Source organism: Ammodytes marinus, assembly GCF_949987685.1.
Source record: "Ammodytes marinus genome assembly, chromosome: 4".
Taxonomy (NCBI): Eukaryota; Metazoa; Chordata; class Actinopteri; order Uranoscopiformes; family Ammodytidae; genus Ammodytes; species Ammodytes marinus.
Window position 1 is genome coordinate 29,667,472 of NC_137233.1, and position 23,208 is coordinate 29,690,679.

At 39.5% G+C, this 23,208-nt stretch overlaps 2 protein-coding genes across 4 annotated transcripts; both read left to right on the top strand.

Moving 5' to 3' along the window:
- Positions 1–3,906: 3,906 nt before the first annotated feature.
- stx16 (syntaxin 16) lies at positions 3,907–11,076 on the top strand. Of its 3 annotated transcripts, none has more exons than XM_080025623.1 (8): positions 3,907–4,325; positions 6,947–7,054; positions 7,221–7,361; positions 7,534–7,696; positions 7,862–7,950; positions 8,636–8,779; positions 8,938–9,018; positions 9,284–11,076. In XM_080025623.1, the coding sequence occupies exons 1-8, from the start codon at positions 4,200–4,202 to the stop codon at positions 9,383–9,385; spliced, it is 954 nt and encodes a 317-aa protein (XP_079881749.1). In that variant the 5' UTR covers positions 3,907–4,199; the 3' UTR covers positions 9,386–11,076. The 3 variants fall into 3 exon arrangements, with proteins under 3 accessions (XP_079881749.1, XP_079881750.1, XP_079881751.1); XM_080025624.1 differs by having other exon boundaries at positions 3,907–4,280; XM_080025625.1 differs by lacking the exon at positions 3,907–4,325 and adding an exon at positions 6,697–6,825.
- Positions 11,077–12,232: 1,156 nt separating this feature from the next.
- LOC307249777 (EEF1A lysine methyltransferase 3-like) lies at positions 12,233–18,956 on the top strand (the record flags this gene model as incomplete). The annotated part of the gene is made up of 4 exons (XM_080026629.1): positions 12,233–12,394; positions 12,496–12,607; positions 13,343–13,737; positions 18,708–18,956. The coding sequence occupies 4 exons, from the start codon at positions 12,233–12,235 to the stop codon at positions 18,954–18,956; spliced, it is 918 nt and encodes a 305-aa protein (XP_079882755.1).
- Between the last annotated feature and the right edge of the window lie 4,252 nt (positions 18,957–23,208).

Sequence of the window (23,208 nt, forward strand, 5' to 3'; positions counted from 1 at the left end):
AAAAAAAACCCTATGTGCTACCTAACACATAGGTAGCACAAAAAAAAACCTATGTAGTAGGTAACACAATAAAAAAAAAACCCTATGTGCTACCTAACACATAGGTAGCACACAAAAAAAAACCTATGTGCTACCTAACACATAGGTAGCACAAAAAAAAAACCTATGTAGTAGGTAACACATATCTATGTAGTAGGTATGTAGTAGCTACTACAATTGTGTGTACCTTATTGTAAAGTGTTACCCATATTACACTCATTCATCTGAAAATTGGGTCATAAAAACCTGAAAATAGGTGTGACCCAGGGGGCAAAGTGATTTTATGAACATGGAGCGTTGTAAAAGGTTGTTCACCAAAAATGACATCTAGGACCTTCCACGATCACAACCTGGGTGGACAACCTTGTCAACAAGCTACTGAAAAGCTACAGCGGGCCGACATAGCAAATCAGAACCACTGTTTAAGTGAATGGGAGTGAATGGGGATGGGCTAATGGGGATTTTTTTTTACTTATAGATATCATTATGAAACTTTGCCAGTTGATTACTGACATTAAAACAAAAACGTTTTGTATTACAGTATTTTCCAAAATGTTTAAATAAATATGAAAAATCATCAATGTCTTACTAATGATGCGTACATTTGCATATCTGCAAAGCCCCAAAATCTAGATGTTGGACAAAAGCAGAGTCAATTTGTTTTTACATTTTGAAAACAAAACAAGTGTCCAACTGCCTGAAGCCTTTCCTAATCACAGTTCAAATTTGATCAATAACCCATTACATTACATTTCATGTGCCATGGACCAAAAGTGTCCTTTTGGAGTCTCCAGCTGGTATTTTAGGAAACGGCTAGACATTCCCTTGGAAAAAACTGTGTAAAAAATTCATTTTCTATGGGTTATTGATCAAATTTGAACTGTGATTAGGAAAAGCTTCAGGCAGTTGGACACTTGTTTTGTTTCCAAAATTTAAAAACAAATTGACTCTGCTTTTGTCCAACATCTAGATTTTGGGGCTTTGCAGATATGCAAATGTAGCATCATTAGTAATATATTGATGATTTTTCATATTTATTCAAACTTTTTGGAAAATACTGTAATACAAAAAGTTGTTGTTTTAATGTCAGTAATCAACTTGCAAAGTTTCATAATGATGTCTATAAGTTAAAAAAATTCCCTATTAGTCCACCCCCATTCGCTTAAACAGTGGTTCTGATTTGCTCTATCGGCCCGCTGTAGCTTTCCAGCAGCTAGTTGAGCAGGTTGTCCACCCAGGTTGGGATCCTGGAAGGTCCTGGATATCATTTCTGGTGAACAACCTTTTACAACGCTCCATGTCTGTTTTTTAAAAAAAGGGGTTTTTGCCCCCTAGGTATGTGGGATGATAAAGCATAAAGGGAATGGGAATTTAAAACCCCAAAAAATTAAGTATTGTGAGGGTTGAAAGTCACTCCATGGTGATATTGAATCAGGCCCGGTTCTAGACAGTTAGATTTGGGTGGGCCTGTAGAAATTTTAGGTGGGCACACTGGGCAGAGAGACCGAAGACGCGAGCGCGCGCAGAGCGCGCGAGCCGAAATTGTTTGCCCTTGTGAGATCTCTGCGTCTGATTTTTGGCACATTTACTGTGAATTGTGCAGAACACAATATGCAAATAAACTTTGAGTGTTGCTGTGTGGGAGATTTGATTCTTGCATGTTTTTTTTCTCCAAAATGTTTATGAATAACATATAATATACATTATATACAACATAATGTATCTTTTTTTTTATCGCAGTATTAACTGTAGGCAGCCTGAGCTGATTGAAGAGAAAGCTTTGGGACTGGGCAACCTGGATGGTGGTAGTCCAGAGCTATATACTATACAAATATATATAGTATTTCCACTATTGGCTCCAATGTCCAGCTGGGTGAAAATAGTAGCCAGCCGAGGTCACAACTCTGCTAGGGGGGTCCGGGGGTATGCCACCCCGGGAGATTTTTGTTTACCTTTTTAAAGTGAAATGCATGAATCTGGTGCACTTTGAGAGGAAAATTAAGAGGCTAAATCTGAGGAATTTTGTGTGAACAAATAATTTGGAGACACTGGGTCGGATGAATTAGAAGCTATTGAAGAAAGACACATGGATTTTCCATAGAAATATAAATTTGAAATAATATAAAAATATTATGCAGGGTCCTCTGGGATGGGCTTGGTGCTCTTTTTCTTTTACGGGACATATTTTTCTGTAATATAATGAATTCATTTAAATGCAGTGAGAGGAACAAAGCAGAAGAACTCTGTTGTCCAGTTATCTTTTTTTCCACAGACGAGGCTGAAGGCTATAGACTATACACAGTGCATGGGCAACTGAGGGCAGCCCCATTTTCAATTGTTTTTAAATTAACTCAATACACACTGTGCATGCCATGGACTTGAACGTGACGTGATCAGTTAACCTCGGATTACCTCCCAGATGAACTGATTCAATTATTAAGCTATTAACTATCTACCAAAACATTGTATTCCTTTTATTATATGATAATTTACATTTACATAATATGATGTTGATATCAAACACACAAACTAAAAAAAAAACAAAATAAAAAAATAAATTGGGGGGGCCCCCCTGGCAGTCGGGACCCTAAGCAACTGCTCATTTCGCTTATGCCTCGGGCCGGCTCTGCTGACCAGTGACCACTATAAGCGGGTGGGTAACTTGGAGGCAGGCTGTCCTGCCCACTCAATAATAAAATTAGAAGCAATGCATGGTAATGGTATATTCTTTAGTATTAATTAATTGTTCGAATTTTATTTGACATTTTCTTGGACACCGAATGAACAGGTCCGTCCGATAGTGGGTCTGGACTTCCACCTAAAAAAAATAAATAAAAAAAATTTGATTGGGTGGGCACAGCCCACATTTTGAATATGTCTCCTACTTTACTGGGAAGTCCAATTAGTGGGGTGTAACACTGTTGAGGTTGCATACAAGACCATGATTGGCTTCCAAGCTAGTTGTGATGTCATCTTAATCTCATATTTGATTGTTCCTTTGTGGGTTTAATTTTGAGCCCCCTCTTGTTTTTTATGATTTATTTGTTCCTTGTGTGTTATGTTTTGCTTGGGGTAGCCTACTTTAACTTTACAGGGACGAAAAATCAAAGGCTACAAGTTATATGGATATCACAACTGAGCTCAGCAGTTTAGCAGATCCATGCTACATGGATGTTGCTGAACTAAGTTTTGTTGTAGGTATTGCTTTAACAGTGCGTTAGGCCTATTTTACGCAGGAATTATTTTTTATTTTTTATTAATAAGTTAGTTTTGTAAGGATCCTGGCTAAAGTAAGCTACACTATATTGGGTTGTATGGTAATATGCTGTACACTTAGGCTATTTATTTATATCTGTATTCTTCATTTAAACCTGCAGTGTGTAGAATTTTGGGTTTTATTTCCTAGCAGATTTTGTAGAAAGTAATTATAATATCCATAAGTACATTTAATTTAGTGCATAATAGCTGAACATTTTTTTTTGAATTATTATTTTTTTCCTTAGAAAGGGTCTCATATATGTCCATATTTCTGCATATCTTGGACCAAGGCCTAGTGCCGCCATCTTGAAAGTGTCATAGTTGGAATGTCATCAGGTGCATTGTTTAAAATGTAGAATTGTTCTTGTCCTTGAAGGCCACCGTAGCTTCTGTTATTATTCGAAAGGGTTGGGGTTACCCAGGGAGCGTTGCATTCTAGAACTTTGTAGAACTTTCTTGATGATGTCATATTACACACTGCACCTTTAACTGTCTCTTCGCCGACTCGAGGCGATAGCGTCTCAGTCACTCAGTTGACAGCCGCATTAAAGAAGTAGTAGAAGAAGAAGCCGTTTTACGCAGGTGTTTACGTTTTCGCACTTCCGTAGCTGTCTAGCGGAATAACGTCACCCATCTAACGTTAAATCCCAAAATTGAGAAGAAACACTCGGTCATGTGTTTCATTTTAAATTTAAGCATTAGAGATGTCCGACAGATAAATATTATTAGGGTCGCCTGCTGTCCACTGTAGGCGCTGTATCGCGAGTTTTCCTCATTCATCACAGGCGAAGCTAAAGCTAAAGCTAGCGGTGCGTTAGCTGCGGGTCAGCGACAGTGGGCATCATTTAATAACTCCTCGCAATTTTGTCCAGTGTAAATTTCGATATCTTATAAAGGCAGTCATGGCCACTCGGCGTCTGACAGATGCCTTCTTGTTAATGCGGAACAATGCGATCCAAAACCGGCAGATATTGGCTGAGCAAGTGAGTACATACGACCCCCGTCTGAGTACACGTAGCAATGCTGCGGTGAGTTGTCTGCATCGTTTTGATATTTTACTGTGTGTGTTTGCATATAGCCAGTCTTTGAGCTGTAGTAGATAGATTACAAGTGTGTGTTCATAGCCTCTATTCATCACATAGGAATATTTCTACGCCGGTATTGCTGTCAGGGTTCCTACAGATCCGTTTCGAGTCTTAAGAGACATAATCATTCATCTAAAATAAGGCCTTTAGTTGGTAATAACCTTTCTCAAATCTATCTATCAAAAGTAAAATCATAAGACATGGGGAGTTGGGTTTTATATATATATGTAAAAAAGAGAGAATAAGCTGACGTTGCATTTTAAACACTTTAAATAGGTAGGCTACTTCAACTATTGTTGTTTTTTTTATAAATAATTTACAAATGCCTCTCACAACCATTCAGATCAACACGGTATGTTCACGCTGCCAGCATAAAGTGACACATTATCATTATTACTGTCATATTAGTTGTGTATTTTGAATGACCTGATTAAAATAATGAAATACAGTTTAAAAGGATAACCAAAATTGAAGTGAACCTAAGATAATTGATGTTATTTCTCTCCACGGTTACATTTTTTGTGAAATAATTCTTACATTTCATTCTGAATGGCATTTAAAAAAAAGCCTTGAAAATAAACTCTTAAATCTAACTTGAACTGTGGGAACCCTGATTTATGTGACCTGTAATTTGACCTCAGAGCTGATGGAGGGAGGATAAAGATCGCATATTTCAGCTCCTAACAAATAAGTGTCTGCAGTAAATGTAAAAACACTGTAATATAAGACTAGCAAAGTACTAATCAGCCTTTCTAAGTTTTTGAACGTTTATAATGCCTATCCCTAGTATAAAGTGTGCTGTGGCCTTTACATAGTAGATCAAATAGTGCTTGTAACTTGTGTGTTACCTTAGAATGTAGCTGGTTTTGTTCTGTACCTATTTAAATGTGACATAAACTGTGGAAAACTACTATACCAATCCTAAACCCTAGCTTTTCTCCAAGGTTTGAAATCAATACAACAGCATGTTATGAAAACTACTTGACCTCGACATTCTGCACCAGCGATTGTTGTGCTGCAATGCATCCCCCCAACAATTCTGTTGAATAATAATCCAGATTAAACTACATTACTACAAAGCAGGGTAGTCAACACATTTTCCTGCCATTCTCAACACCATTTTGAAACTTGAACCGTTTACAGCTCTTCTTCTGTGTCCCTGCTAGAGGTCAGGCCAGGTGCAGGATACACAGTACAGCTTGCAGGTATAGAGTGTGTGTGTGACTATTCACACACAGTCTACAGTGTGAACATTTTAACCAGTGAACTGTTCACTGAGGTATTTGAATTTCTGCCAGCCTTTACACACAGAGGCATTGAACATGCAAGGCTAACCCATAAGTAGAGGAGGTGTATGCCCTTCATTTCCTGGAAAATATGCAGCCTCCAGCTACCATGAGGTTAATACTAAACCCTCATTATTTTTTCCTCTGGGTTTCTGATGTTCATGATTGCTTAAAATACCTTTCACTGACCCAGAAAAACCAGAGACCTCGGTAAATAGCTTTGGACACTGACTATGCATCTGTGCATCAGCAGATATACTCAAAGTAAGGTTAACCAATAGCCATGCTGTGGCCTGGTATTCCAGAGCAATTTATCTTTTTTTTTTTTGGTAAAGTGTATCAGGACCGATAGTGCAGCAGCTTTGTTTGGCAGATGAACTGCTCATACACTATGTATCATAGTAAAACAATAATGAAGGATCCAGGAGTTTCTAAAGTTCCTCCTACCAGGATCTATTCACACTATTTAACTAACACTCCTTCCACTCCTTATAAGACACTCCCTACACTTTTCTAAACCATATTGTGTGTCGTGTTGCTCAAATGGTGATGACAAATGTTCATATGAAAAATAATGTTTAAAGTTTATAATCTTATTTGTTTCTGTTCAATGTATGTTTGGTCCTGTTCTACTTGTATCAGGCTTCATCCATGTATATTGGAAAACTGTGTTGATATAAATGTCTTGTGTACACCAAATGTCAGAAAGATGATGTTGGTATTAAAACTAAGTATTTTGCCAGCAAGATTAATCAGAACACCATACGTACGCTATTTAATAAACTGACTTTGCCATGAGTCGGTGAGTGTTTCTCAGATTAAACACGCACCAGAGACAATTATTAAAAACAAGTCATATCATACGAGTTCAGTGAACAATTCGATCTCGGAACCGATCTTGTGATTCATTCCTGCTCTTCATTCTCACTGCTTCTTACATTTATTGATTTGTTTCTATTCAAAATCACTGACAAGTTTCTGGATAATAATGATTTTATTTTTGCATTCCCACTCTTCACACTAGTTGTACACTTGTTGGTATTCACTGCTGATTTTTTCCGGGTCTCACCTTCTGTTACTTCTGTCTTTCTCTCCTTTTCCCTGTTATTGGATGGGACCACTCTGCTATCTGCAAATCACATTAGGAGTATGATGAGGTACTGTCTTTTCCCTACGTTGTGGAACTACTTTATATTATACGAATATAAATCGTTCATCATCATCATTATGTTGAATTATTATATAAAATGTTTCAATAGAACCATTTGTCTTTTCAAGTTGGCTGATGATCGGATGGCCCTGGTGTCAGGAATTAGTCTGGATCCTGAAGCTGCCATTGGTGTCACCAAGAAACTGCCCCCAAAGTGGATAGACGGGATCGATGAGGTAAAACAAACACAATGTAGAAGGTTGTTAAACCTTCGATTAAAGCCATACAAATGCATCTTTTAGGAAACCCGTCATTTTAAACTGGTGCATTTTTTTCCTTGTAAGCTTGTGCATGAAGTATAGTCATGTGGCTATTAACCACTATTATGTTTTTCCTTTTAAGATCCAGTACGAAATCACACGGGTTCGGCAGAAGATGAAGGACCTGGCCATACTTCATGACAAGCATATGAATCGTCCCACGCTCGATGACAGTAGTGAGGAAGAGCATGCCATAGAAATCACTACTCAGGAGATAACACAGGTGCAGTGTTTGGCCAGTGAAGTGAAGACAAAAATGCTTATTTTAGTTGGCAGATTTTGGCAGAAGAGCGTTATATAGTATTGACCGTATATTCTCTGATTGGACACATCTGAGAATGCTTCTTGTTGAAATGAAGTTTCTGCTTGCCTATTCATTTTCTGTTCATTTACAGATGTTTCATCGGTGCCAGCGAGCCGTGACCAGTCTGCAGTCTCGTTGTGGCCACTGCACGGAGCAGGAGGAGAGGTTACTGAGAAACGTGGTCTCATCCCTGGCTCAGAGCCTGCAGGAGCTCTCCACCAACTTCAGGCACACACAGTCCGGCTACCTAAAACGTAAGAAGTGCAGTAGAGATGCCATGACCATCTCCCTAAATTCCTCACATTTGCTTCTCACATTTTTTGTACTATGAACAAGGTTGTTTATTGTATCATGTCTTTTTACTTTGTATTTTTTTTGTGTTTGTCATCTAAGCATCGTGTCATTGGTTTATATTCCAGGTATGAAGAATCGAGAAGAGAGATCGAAGCACTTTTTTGACTCTGGACCCCTAATGGAGGAGGATGAAGATTTAGCTGTATATGACAAGGTGATGGGCTCTCCTTTATTTTTTTTCACTAAAGGTGGAGCGATTCTGAAGAACACTTGTTGACAATCAAATCACTTTTTGTCAAAATCAGTGAATATCTCCTCACGATCCGCTACCTGTACCACCGTAGCTAGCAACATGCCCATTAACAGTGCCTAGACTGTGTTTTTACACTGGATTTATTTTCAGCGCGAACACAATATGTACAGGTAAAATGTGATGCTGACGAGCATTGTCCAGAATCACTGACTCCACCTTTTGAGTCATTCAAACAATCCTCCTTGAGAGTTCCTCCGCTATTTGTTTTGCTCATGCTTCCAGTATCCAGGACATAAAGAGCAAGTACAACATTCTTCAAGTACGAGCGTAGTCGAGATAAGAAAAGCAAACATCCATGAAACGTCTGGATGCACACCCGCTGTGTTAGTCACATTTCATCAACCCTAAACATGATTCTAAGATGGTTTAACCATGCAGCTGACAGCTTGTGCACGTTACAATGAAAATGGTTTCAGTGCAACTTTTTTTAGGGCAACATTGACGTAAAGCCTTCTTTATCTATGTTATTGTTTTTCTTTTTTCTTCTGAGCAGTCTCTGCTAAAGCTGTGGTTGCATTTTTTGTTGCATTTGTAGCAATACTTTTTAGTTTTGAAATCGCCCACTTTTCTTTATTTTTTGTTTCAGGGGTTCACAGACGACCAGCTTATGCTGGTGGGGGAGAACACGGTCATGGTTGAAGAACGAGAGAGGGAGATCAGACAGATAGTGCAGTCCATCTCGGATCTGAATGAGATTTTCCGGGACTTGGCTGGAATGGTGGTAGAACAGGTAAATCAAGCCATCCTGACACAATCACACACAATTAAAACATACTCCTAATTATGGAATGACTCCACACACATGCCATACAGCATTCCTTTTCTTATAAAGAATCTGAACTAATTACTTTCCTTGTTTTACAAAATTCCCTATTGTTCTTCCTCCAGGGCACCGTTCTTGACAGAATTGACTTCAATGTGGAGCAGGCTTGTGTTAAAACAGAAGATGGATTGAAACAATTACAAAAGGTAAATAATACTCCGGTCTACATACACATTTTGACGTTTTTTGGATATTTAAGTTTGAAAGCTAATTATGAATGTTGACAACGACCAGGAAACCAAAAAAACAACTTTCAGCATGCTAAATACACGTTTATCATATCATTTACCATATCGGTTCGGTTAACGTAATCAAAAGATGGAATTTGTTGAGACAATGAATGTTGGCTGTTATTCATAAATTTGAATACATTGAAATATGCTGTATATTTATTTTCTTATTTGTCTGCAGGCGGAACAGTATCAGAAGAAAAACAGAAAGATGCTGGTCATTTTGATTCTCACCGTCATAGTCGTCGTTCTAATATTTATTCTTTTTGGAACAAAGTTTTAATTTTGCATTCCCCCGGCTTCTGTTTTTCTGTGTGGGTGTTTGTTGTGCATCTGTGTGGACTTGGACTGGGTCTCGGTTCTACTCGAAACAAAACTGACTGCCTTACCCACCAGGAAACGACAAGAAGAATTCCACGTCTCTTTGTAGGTGCTCTTCGGCCCATGTTTTGTCTTTTGATTTGAATGAAAGAAACAATCAACAATCTGTTTGAGCCGTGGCTATTCTATCAAGTGACTCGCACTCAAATAGCTTGGACTCAGGCAGAGGTTTGTCGAACATCGGTTATGTTAACGTATGTGTCTTCACAAAAGAAAAACACTTTAAATGTGCAAAATGGACTACCAATGTTTAAACGCTAAAGCAGTCCCCTGCTTGAACTCAAAGCACGATTTGTGATGTTTTCTGTGTGACAATTCATCGTTTCTGTCCAGTAACATTGCAAACCTTTTTATTTCTATGAGGAAGATGTGACTAGAATGAATGTTTCTGAAGGAAATATGCAGTAGATCTTTTTACTGCAAATTCAATATAATCTCAACATTACCTGTGTCCCAGCTCAGTATTTCACCTCTATAGATTAAAAGAACATGTTTGTAATAGGACAGTTCCATATTTTATTAGAATAGTCATTCAGTACCAAAAATATTCCTTTGGTTAAAGGACCATCTAATCTTTATTTTATGTTTATTATTATTATTGCTGTACTCCCTATTTAAAGGTGCTACGAGGAACTTTTAATTATTTCTGAAACAGTCAAATTTTTTATCTGATGATCATAAATGACATGCAACAGCAAATGAAACCATCAGTGCAAAGAATTCTATTTTTATATAGTTGTTCTTAATGCCTATTTCTAGCTATTTCATTGGTACGCTCACCCAGGAATAACAGCTAGCGAAGTAAAAACACTACCCCTTTTGTCCAAAGGGGGTGCAAGAATTAACAAAAACTGAAAGTTCCTCGGAGCACCTTTAACTAAGAATACTGAGATTGTTGTTAGTCCACTGTTGGCCTGAGGAGCTTGTAGACAGCCCCATGCTTCTTCAAGTTTGCCCTGAAATTTGAAAATCACTCCTGCTTCACTTTTCATAAAGTGCTCATTTTAAAACACATAGCTTTTGTTTATCGTGGTCCCTGCATTAAGTGCTACCTTTTTTAAACTCTTGCAGTTTGCACATATTAAGGCCTGGGGGGCAGGTGGTTGTTATGGATGTAATACTACTGTCATCTGTAAGATGAAAAGAATTTATTTATTTTTTAAAAACTTCAAATAATCGAGAGGTTCAGAGGTGTTCTGTGTCAGGCAGAATGACTTTACCTATATTGAGTAAATCTGTTGTCTAAACCCAACATTTATTGTCCTTTCCACTGAAAGCTGTGATGTATGAAGTCTGCATTATGATTTTTTTTTCCCAGATTGGACACATTACATTTTAGTTGGCTGTGTTGAAAATTCTTAACATGTTGTGTTAAATAGAAATTGAAAAGCTGAAATTCCGAAGAGCTTGACTTGACATATCTGTACAGGACTCTACACTGCATACACCTGTTAAATCAACTTTGTCATTGATGTGAATTTGTGTGTGTGCGAAAAAATTATGTCTTAGTGGTACTCTACTTTACTTGTTTGTCAAAGAAAAACAGGTTAGGATACAACAACTTGGGTTTTTTGTAATAAACCTGGAACATGGTGGTGTTTTTTTTGTGTGCGTTTGTTCATGCATTGATGCATAAATACAACCAAAACAATACATTGAATATTAGCTGTTTGGACAACTGATCATGTAAATAATGTAATAGTTTAAAATGTGAAGATATTCAGTTTTTTCAGTTTTATGCCACTGTATATTATGTATTGTTAAACTGTTTCAGACAAAATAAGCAATTCAATGTTTGATCCACTGAAGGATTAATCAGGAAAACAATTGGCAGATTCACTGTGAAAATAATTATTAGTGGCAGGCGGATTCATCAGTAAACCTGAGATATATGCATTGTTTTGGAAGCAGACTGGCTGAGAATACTGTCTGTGAAAAGATGACCTAATTTTTCTTTGATGCAAAAATGGAGGGATGTTTCTGTGATTCATGGACCTATTATAATTTTGCTATCTATCTCAAGGCAGAAAAGTCACCAAGTACAGTATGGTATCTCTTATGAATAAGTCATGCAGTTTTCCCCTCAAAATTACAAACATCGCAGTGTGATGTTGACGATATGTAAAAAGGTGAAGTGTAAATTATATTACTCTCCATAACTTCATATTTCAAGGCTACATATGCTGGACTCTTACCACTTTTCTGCTGTCTAAATTTTTTTTTAATTTATGGTGCAGAAAGTTATTTTAGGGTCTTTGAAAGGCCCACTGTCCCACTCACCCGGAAACTAAGTGTCTGTGTTGCATTTCAAATTAAAAGCTTCTTAACACTACACTCAAAATAGATATGACTATCTAAACTCACCCCGTTTCATGGCTTTGTAGCCTACAGGCTCAAATTAATAAACTGACAAAGCCCCAGCTAACTCGGTTGATAGGCCTACATTGTTTCCTTAATTAATTTACAGACAGCGTTAAACTCATAACATAAGTTTAACCGCCTGATAAACGCGGTGACAATGGCTTATTAAGTATTTTCAATGTCTAATAATTTCGTGACGACTTGGCATAACATTTTCTCCTTTATCTATTGGTAGTCTATTGTCCAGCTCACCAAGATAAGCTAACAGTTCATGCTAACGTTGACCTGGAAGGCAATCCACCGTGATGACCCTGGAGCTCATGTTCGTTAACGTAGCCGACTTTATTAAGGCCACATTAAGTAACCGATTTATGTCACCTCACCAACCATGATTTGTGCAGGGGACGAGGACTACCCGTTCCCTGTGGACGACTGTCTTTTTGCTGACACATTTTCTCAGGACGCTGTTTATAGTTTAGTAGGAGAGGAGCTGAAGATCAAACAGGTGTTCGGGGCAAACCTCGGCGTGGCTGCCCGGGTGTGGGAATCTGTAAGAGCTGCATTCTGTCCGTGTCGACGTTATGAACAAAATGACAGCAAACATAATTAACGGATGTGTGTGTGTGTGTGTGTGTGTGTGTGTGTAAACAGGGGTTACAGCTGTGTTGTTACTTCGGGGAACAGCCGGTGGAGTTGAGGGGAAAGCGCATCATAGAGCTGGGAGCAGGGACCGGTGTGGTCGGTATTTTGGCAGCTCGGCTCGGTACGTTTTCGCTCCTTTCAAATGTGTGTCTGCAGCACTGCGCAGGAATAGGCCTACACGTTAATATTTATGAGTGAGCAGCATTAGCCCCTGGGCCCTTTCCTGAGTTGTTGCCTGGACAGTTATCACCGTTCCCCTTTCTTGTCCATTGCAGAAGTAGGCTTATTTAAAAGGTGGAGTCAGCAATTCTGGAGAATGCATGGAACAATCACTTTTTGTCAAAATCAGTGAATATCTCCTTACGATCCACTTGTAGCCTGTGTGCAAACTGAGAACAATAAACTTAGGCCTAAGTTGTGTAAACCGCCGCGTTTCTAGCTAAGATGGTCCCTCTTTGTTTACAAAAATAGAAATGTCTTTGTTTTAGACCCACCAGTTTACAGAGCCTATACCTTATAGGATCTGTATTAACACCAGATTTTTTTCCCCGCGCTCACTCAGTAGGAGGCTACACAGATAATGAGGAGATATTCACTGATTATGACAAAAAGTAGCCATACCTGACAACAAGCGTTCTCCAGAATCGCTGACTTAACTCTTTGCAACAAGTGTTGCTATAGTGCACCACTCTCACAGCCTTGCCAAAATATCCTATAGCCTATCTAAAGCACATGAATGCATGTGTTGGTTTGGGGCATCCGTCTGTAAACAAGATTTAGGCTTCTTGCAGTTAATAAAGCATCTTGAGTTGAGAGTTGCGTCAATATTGGAATCTAATTTTCCTATCTTTTTAAGGCGCAGATGTGACCCTCACAGACCTTCCTTTAGCTCTACCACAACTTCAAGCCAATGTCTCCGCTAACATGCCTTCCAGTGGTTGGCATTCCACCCTTCCCACTGTCCTTCCTCTTGCCTGGGGTGAAGACCACATGGACTTCCCCTCTGATTGGGACCTGGTGCTTGGTGCAGATATAATTTACCTCCCAGACACGTACCTGTTGCTAGTGCAGACACTGGCTCATTTGTGCAAGAACGGAGCCGTGGTGTATCTCTCGTCCAAAATGAGAGAAGAACACGGGACTCACAGTTTCTATGAGGAGCTTCTCCCCAGCAGATTTAATGTGGAGCTTGTCCACCGTAATGACGAACAAAACATTAATATCTACAGGGCATCTCTAACGAAAAGACCAGTGACAGCAAGGACAGCCTGTTATACCTGAGCCTTGGATTAGTTGTTGTTCTGAGACCAGATACAACTCTGGTTTCTTGGCTGCTTTTTAAAAGAATGCAAAATGTAATGCAGCAAATGCATTAGGCACAGCTGTCAGGATCACCAGCTCAGTGTAGGCCTACTTTTTGAATAACTCATCACTTGAAACACTTATTTAAGCTGCAACTTTGTGTTTTATAGTTCAACTACAACTTGTTACAATTGTTTTGTACGATACCCTTGCAAACATAAAAAGGGCTTCCCTTTCATTGATAAATGTATCAGTCACTCAATCAACCATATGTCTAAACTTTAAAGGTTAAGGTTAGATTTCAGATGTCATGTGAAAGCCTGACGGAGTCTTTTTTAATGCACCAAATATTGTGACTTTGTCGAATAACTACTTTTCGTTTGATATTCAGTCACTTGAGAAATTTGTGCCATCCTATTAATTTCTCTTCTTACAAATGATATTGTTTTTACAATATAAATGTTATTACAAGTGTCAATGTGTCATTTGTTATGGGGATGCGCTCGTGGTGTAGTGCATAGGCTCAGTCCTCAGAAGCAGTATTCTCTGCATGTCATTCCCCTTCATACCCCATTTCATCTCTGTCTCTCCAACCTGTCTACTAAAAAGTATTAAAATGCCAAAGAATAATCTTTAGAAAACTAACTACAAAAAGATAATTCAAAATTGGAATCATAATGGAACTGATCAGATGTGGTACATGTTTTTTTGTGTGTAATTTTTTATTGCCACCAAAGCACTAAAAATACAGTTTGCCAGCTACTGCCATGTAAAACAAGTACAAGATGTCATTGTTATTTTCTTTAAAAACAGCCTGAATACCACGTTATCGCTGAGACAGGGATCTGTCTATGCCTTCAAACGTTAACCCTTGTGTGGTGTTCGGGTCTGTGGGGCCCATTTTGATTTTTATTATAAGAAAAATTATGGGGGCGCCCTCAGCTCAGTTGGTAAGGCGCCCCCCCCCCCATGGGCCTCGGCCAGCAGCGGACCCGGGTTCGATTCCAGCCCGCAGTCGTTCTCTGCATGTCACTCCCCTCTCTGCCCTATTTCAACTCTGTCTCTACACAATCAATAAAGCATAAAAATGCCAAAAAATATCTTAAAAAAAATTATACTATTAATTATAATTTCAAACTGAGACTCTTTGGCCTTGGCTCATTTACTGTGAAGAACATATATCAGAAAAAAAATTCAATGAACACATACAGTACACGCCCCCTACACATTTATATTACATACAGGATGTTCGGGTCTACTGGACCCAGGGCTAATAAAAGTGGGGAAATTATAGGTTTTGGATGAGAAAAAAGTTTTTGATGTAGAGGAAGAGGTGTCAGATTGAGAGGATCACTCACTCTCTCATGATCATTATTCATCATAAACTGCTTATTAGGGGTCAGGTCGAGGGGCCAGCAGCTCCAGCAGATGACCGCAAACTTCTCATTCCCGGGCCACATTGACCAGCTCTGACTGGGGGATTTTGAGGTGTTCCATGGACAGGGTGGAGATATAATCTCTCCACCTAGTCCTGGGTCTTACCTGAGGCCTCCTTCCAGCTGGACGTGATAGGAACACCTCCCTAGGGAGGCGCCCAGGGGGCATCTTGACCAGATGCCCGAACCACCTCAACTGGCTCCTTTCTACACATAGGAGTAGCATCTCTACTGTAAATCTCTCAGGATGACTGAGCTTCTCACCCTATAGAAGAAGAGGATGAGATTGAGCATCAGCTAGTTCCAAAACAAAGACACAGGACCAGCCTTTAGCAGCCAGCCCTAGAACCAGCCCATTAGCTCTGTAGTGTAAACTGACCTGAATGGGTTAAATTTCCAATGAAGTTCAAATAAATTAAAATGGATAGTTATGAAAAACCTTGCTTCATATGTAAATGTGTTGAATCTATTCCCCCCATATCTTTACTTAAAGAGTTTTTCTTGTTTTATTAAATTTTATTTAAAAAACAGACAAAAATCATAAACGTGATCTAACAAACGTAAAAGGGCAAATATTTACCATATATGCTGTTTAAATTGCTTTTAATTGAGATGAAGTAAACATCTGTTGAGTATTTTAACATAAAATGTTTGATTGTGTTGAATTAAAAAGCCCTAAAATGCAGTGGGTCCACCAGACCCACGAACACTGGCTGTGTAACAACAATATGAACACCACACAAGGGTAAAGCATCTTATCAGTACAGAAAACACAGCGGCATGTTTGTACATGTTTAGGCGTCCCTTTTTGGTTTTACAATTATGTTACGCTCAAGAAGAGGTCTGAGCTGCATTACCTTCACATTGGATTGAAAACAAGTCACAAGTCGCCCTTAACACCTATCTTATCAATGAGCTGCTTATTATGACTGATTTGGCATAGTGAACAGGTATAGGCCTAGGTGTACTTTGTTGATGTCTGTATTTGCGCTTTTGTCTGTGGTGTTCTGACTGGTTTGAAGCGGGCGGTGTTCTGTTTGTAAAATGTGACATCACATACTGCCTGTACTGTACTCATCAGCATTCAGCCAGTGTTCAATCAAAATGTGATTTTTGTGCAATCTTTGGGATTGTTTACTTGTGTTGCCAGGCCACTGTCAATAAAATCTGATCAAACCACACCCACTCAGTCCCAATAAAGCTGATTTGTTGAGTAATTAAAAGTAATTAATTATACCTAAGGATTTTTTTTGTTCCCAAAACTTTGTTGTGCATTTTGCCAGGAAAATGTTATTTCAAAATTAAATAACAGTTAAGTACTTTCACAGGCCTCAAATACTTGAAAGCTGGGTCTAAAAATATCAAAATATAATACAGCCAATGTATCTTGAAGAAATCAAATACACTTTACAGCACTGAATAAACAAAATAATCTTTTACACATTTCTAGTTCTCTCCATTTGCTTAGGTTGCAAAGCTGTAGATGTCCAGTACAATATTGTTTTATTGAGATATATAAAACCCCAAAACAAATGATCATCCCATCGCAAACTATTCTGTCAACATCAACAGAATGCCCGCCCTGCAGCCTGCTGTCTGTACGTACTTCATCCCCTCTCTCTGCTGATGTACAGACTTTCCGTTCAGAGAAGGAAAGCCTGTTTGTTACGCTGGAGAGTTTCAAAGAAAGGGAGACAACCCGTCCGCCGCCCGCCTCTCCCTCTGCTACAATTCAGCCGACAAAACAACAGATCCCTATCTCCATTCACAGTCTGCTCTCCATCACACCTCCCACCTCCCCACCTATACCACACGACTCTCATGCAAAGTGCAGTTCTTCTGTTTTTGTTGTTTTTCATGATTATTCTTGGATAAAATTATGAGAACTGAACGCTAGGAGTAGGTGGTGATTTTGATTGGATGGGGGGAAAAAAATTAAGAAAAAAAATGTAAACAAAGTGTTCCAATTAAAACACTGAATTAAAAAAATATATACAAACATTTTATTTTATTTAAAGTAGGATGTGCGCTCTGTGTGCAGTGAATTACTTGTAAAATACATTTTAAATATTTGATTCTAATAATAAGACAGAAATGACCATTAATCACATTAAATTGAGGTCAAGAAGCCTTTTCGCCTGAAGCTGTGAATGCATAAAACTCTAGACTGGCAACTACATGACAGTTTTTTTTATACCTGCATGGTTATATTCAACTGTGTGTCTTTCTGAACTAAATCCTTGTTTTCATTACACAAGTTATAAAAGAAATCTTACCCCCATGTTGCCTTCACCTTAGTTTTGCATAACTTTAAAGACGATTGATACAGCCAAAGATAGTATTTTTTAAAACCTGATTCCTCAGTGGTATTGGAACTGCGCAGGTTGGCTGGATAATAGGAGGGTGGGCTTACAGTGGCAGGGGAGTGTGTGTGTAGAGTGGGAGGAGGACTGAATACCACCATCCTTTTAAAACAAGTTGCCCTGTTTGGACTTCATTAGATCTGATATCACCTCACAAGCATCAAGGAAAATACTCGAAAAAAATCAGTTAAAGGTATGTATTGTGTGTACCTGTCTTTCCAATTATGCAACAATATCTAAAGTGCAGTTGAGATTATCGCTTTTATATAAAGTCATTCTCAAAGTTAGAATATTAGAGTATTGTTCAAATCTTGAATTCAAACAAATTCATTTTCTGCATTTCAAATAAACATGGTGACCAGAAATATCTAATTGTTTTTTTTTCCATGTTTCAGACCTGTGTATGAGACCAATAGATGGAGTTCTGGCCTGGGAATCAGGGGCAATTGCCTCTATACTCCAAATTTGGTACTGTTCCTGGGAGACACTGTACACATAAGTAAGTTCAGTGATGTAATTACATTTTTGATCAGAGTAAGCAGCCTCATTCGATGTTTGTCTGACAATACTTGACACCCAAAACATTGAGTGGCAATAAGTGGTCAGTTGATTCATTGTCTACGTTAGTGTATCGACTAACTTCAATTCTGACAAGTTACTGCAAAATAATCTTGATATATACCAATTTGATCCCAAATTGCTGTTATAACAATGAGCAACTGTGAAATTGTTGGCAACACGTTATACACTTCATTTATTGATCAGTATCAGGCCATATGGATCAAAAAAAGAATTCCAAAAGGAAAAAGGGAGCCATTTGCAATGGAAACATATTCTAAAGCACAACATATCAAAACATTTAATGTGATGTGGAAGATGACTTTGTTGAAATTATTTAAATTTACTTATCCATTTTTCCATCGTTCTAACCACAGCTACCATGACAGACACCAGGCAACCCATTATCCATTGTACTATGGTGAGCAACAGGATCAAAACAGGGAGTCCAGTTACTGGACTATACCAGGATCAAGAACAGGAGGGGCTCCGCAGGAGTACTCTAACTGGACGGAACAGGAGCTGACCCACCCTACTTCTTCTCACTTCTCTTTTGCTCTAGACCGTCATTCTCAGCAGCTCCAGGAACTGGGAGAATATCAACCACATGAAGCCAGAGACAGAGAGTGGACAGCAGCTCAACGAGCAGCGAGGGAATATGAGAGGGAGGGATGGCAGAGGAGGTGGGAGCACTGCAGTCCTGTCCGCCTCAACAGGGAAGCTTCTACTAAGAGGAACGACAGTAGCTATAGAGAGCTGGAAGCTTGGGCAGCTCGATACAGCCATTCACTACCAAGGAGGAGACGTATAGAAGCAGAGTTGAGGGGTACCTCTCAGGGGCTGTTGGAAAGCAACAGGGCTACAGAGAGGGACAGCAGGGCTGGGACAGATTCTCGCGTTGCGGCACTGCAACAAGTCATACAATCTGCAAACATCAGAGAATCAGGACAGTGGGATAGAGCCAGCAGACAAAGAGCTCCAAACTACCATCCCTCACAAACTCCTTCCACTGACACAAGCCACATGTTGGATATGAAAGAAACAACCAGCTACCAAAGGAGGATGTTTAGCCAACCTCCGGGCTATATTGCTCCTCCTCCCTATAACAGCCCACGCAAAAGTTCACCTGTATTGCCCCAATGTGATACCAGTTGGGAGCAGGAAGTTAAGAGACAAACCTACTGGTCACAGCCCCCACTCAGAAAGCAGGATTCCTCTGTAGCTCTACAGGAACAAATAAAAGGAGACCAAGAATACTTTACTAAACCAGATGGGAATCAATGTAACTTCCAAGAGCTTGAGGGACTAAAGCACCTTAGACAAGAAACTGCTTTACAGACAAGCATTCCAATTGGTATTAAAAATGCACACATACAGCATGAGGATATGGCTCTGCAATGGCCACAAGTGCTACAAGCAGTTCAGAATAAAACGGTCAACAAGGAACCGTCCTCAAAAGTCATTGAAGGAAGGAAGTTCAGATTAAACAAAAAGACAGGTGGGATGACCATATTCTGCTTAGTGTCTCGCATAGCAGGCACCACAGAAACCCCATCTTTGCCATGTTGTACCTTGCAAACAAACATTCAGAACACAGAATTTGGAGGGGTTTCTGAAGGTCTCATGGACAGTGGCAACATTTGTCAAACAGACAAGCTCGCAGATGAGGTAGACTTCATTGCACCAACACCCACAGAGCAGTCAAATACTTCTGATGCTAGAAATGTCAAAGCCCAACAGGAGGAGACACTAATCTGCTTGGAAAGTGACATGATTGAGGATACTATATCATACAAAGCAGAGATAGAGGTTGTTTCTCCAGAAAAAGCTAATACAAATTATACAAATTCTATGTTTGGAATACAAGTTTCTCAGTCAGTGCAGCCTGTGTCAGTCAAGTATCCTTTGTGGAGGGAGCCTAGTTTCACAAGCAGGTCTGAAACTGAGACTCCATCCACATGTTTGAAAGTAAACAGTGAGGAAGATGAATCAGATGTGTTACACAACCAAGAAGACTCTGCTAAAGTTCTTCCAGCTGACGTTGAAGTAAGAAGACTGGACATCGCAAAAGACACAAAAGCTGAGGACAGTAAGGGTTTATTGGTTATAGACACAACCTGTGTTGTTGTGAAAATGGAGTTGATACCATCACCCATGAAAGCGCATGTTCACTATTTAGATCCCATACCACCAACTGAAGACAGTCCATGTGATATTCAATCAACCGTCTCTCCTGATAGCATCAGTCTGCTGAATCTGGATGTGACAACAGACCAAAACACAGAAAAGAACCCCTTGCACATAAGTACAAGGCCTGAGAGTGAACCAGACACAGATATAATGGAGGAAGAGACACCAGAGGGAGAATGTGATATTTATTTTCCTTGCCTTTCCACAAATTCAGTTTATGAAAAGGAAACGCTGGAGGATCGAGCTGAAAGAATCCTAGGAATCCCTCTTCGGGACTGCATCACTGAGCATAAACCTGAAGATCCAACGTTGCTTATTGACTCGATTTTGCAGGAGCAAGAGGTTGAACCTTCGTCAATTGAAGAAATCTACATTGATAAAGCAGATGAACAAAATCCAGAGGACACAACAGAGGAGGAACAGTCACAGAATCAGTTAGAGGTTGACCAAACAGAGGATGCAATACCTTTGCAAAAGAACGATGATGCAAAATATCAGGTGGCAAATGAAGATGGTGAAGTATTTGTCTCAGCAACTCAGGAGTCTAATATGTCTGAGGAGAATAGCATTCACTCCCAACTTGAAGCAGAAATCAAAGCATCCCTGTCATCCTCCAATCTTAAATCTCTCCTGAATATATCTGAATCTCCCATAGATGAAGGACTGGATCCTGAGTTGAATTCCACAGAAAACCTAGCTCCTTACCCCGAAACCTGCTCACTTCCTCACACCCCGTCAAATCAACTGCCATCTCTTTCCCCCCTTGGATCTACTGACTTTTCTACAAGCTCCACTTCCTATACAAACCAATCCCATAGCCTTTCTCCTCTTGTTTTAATAGATCAAACCGCAGATGCAGTGTGCATTGGTATAAAGGACCAGGATGAAGGAGGAGAAACGTCACAACTATTTAACAATGAGATCAGAGATGCCCGTGGGGACCATGCCAAAGATATGACAGAGGTACTGGTGTCACTGCAACAATTTAAAAGTGAGCAATCAGACGAAAATGCTTGTGTAAAAGTGAGCATTGTCACAAATGAGCAAATAAAAAAAGAAGACAATAAGGAACCTACAGACCACATTATGGAAGAGACACTTACAATATCACAAGAAAACGCCACAGAAGTCAACATTTCACAGCAGCAACTTGAGTGTGTCACATCAGAGGATGTGGCTTGTGAAATAGAGAGTTGTATGACTGAGCAGCAACTACCAAAAGAAGTCAATGAGGATCCTACAGACCACATTTTGGAGCAGACAATAACTCAAGAAAATGTGACTGACTTTCAAACTTCAAAAGAGGTCAACATTTTGCAGGAACGATTTGATAATGGACCAGAAGAAGTTGCCTCATGTCTAAAAAAGAGCTCTATAACTGAAGAGCAATCACAAAAAGGAGCCTATGAGGAACATATGGTTACTTTGGAACAGACAACTTCCATAGAAAATGCTACAGACCATTACATTCAAATAGGGGTTAACACTTTGCAAGGCATCAAACCACAGACTGAGCCTTCTAAGTCTTGTCTGCCTTCACTTTCTGAGTCAAACTGTGAGTTGTCTCAGTCACCTTTGAATGTTCTCTCGCTCTCCAAGCTTTCTTCTCAACCAGACGAAACACATAAGTCAGACCCAGTCTGTCCCTCTTCTCTAAATCCTGATTCTGATCCGGCTTCTGGTATCCCAGAAACTGTTCCTGCTCATTTTCATGTGGACCCTTGTGAAGGACCCCTTCAGTTCTCCTCTTCTTCCGATTCAGCCCCAGTCCTGCTTTCCAGCTTTTCAATTTCTCCTTTGCAAGACAGAAGTGAAAGTGTTTCCCATGACTTAGACCTCAAAGAAGAGCCCCAGTATCCAAAGTCGCTGTGGGATGCGGTAAATCGCATTAGGAAACACACAGCGCCCGATTCTGAGAATGAGGAGGAGGAAGTGAGTGAGCTGTGGGATCCAGAGAGCGTAGGGGACGACTTGGGTCGCACAGATGTGATGGAGCAGATGAAATCTAACAAGATAACATTTTATGAAGCAGGTCAACAAGAGGAGAGAACAGAATTAGGTGTTGAGTTTGTAGGGGCGGAACTGATCCAGCCACGTGGCCATGCTGAAGACGACACACTGTCCTGCAGCAGCACCAGCAGCCATGGATCTGGGGACACCATTATAGTAGCAGATGAGGACGAGGTTGTGGGAATGCCACTTGATTCCGAGACGGGAATCGAGACGGAGGGGGATGAGAAGTTAAAGACGGAGGAGGAGCAATGCTGCTCTGGTAAAGTAAACGATGAGACTGCAGCTAAGGAAGAGGAAGATGATGGAGATGAGAGTATCACAAATAAGTCTAGTCAAAGTGAGGAGTGGCTGGCTGAGGGAGGGAATATAACAAGTAAGCCAGGGGAAATGACAGAAACAGAACTAAAAGAAAATGAATAGTAGGTGTTAATGCATTCAGATGTCACAGATTAACTGATGATTGAAAATGAGTCTGGTATGTTTGAGTATCGTACTGCTAATAACCATGTAAATTTGTATATTGCCTACATAACAATTCTATTTCCTCAGTAATATTGTGTAGCAGATATTCACAAAGGCCAATGTCATTTTCAGTTTCCTTTTTAATTTAGAGCTTTGACTTTTGATATACAAGTGGTGATGCACATTATCTTATAGAAATGCAAGGATTTGAAATTAGGGACCTCTAACATATCAAAAACCACTTCTGTTTATTTAACAAATCTATTTTTGTAAAGCAATCTTTTCATAGTATTTCTCCCAATCTTAATCTGCTGTTTCTAGAATACAGTTTTTGAGGTGAAATAGCTGTTACTTCATGGTGTGGTTATATTACTTGAATAAAGCCATTGTGAGTAAAT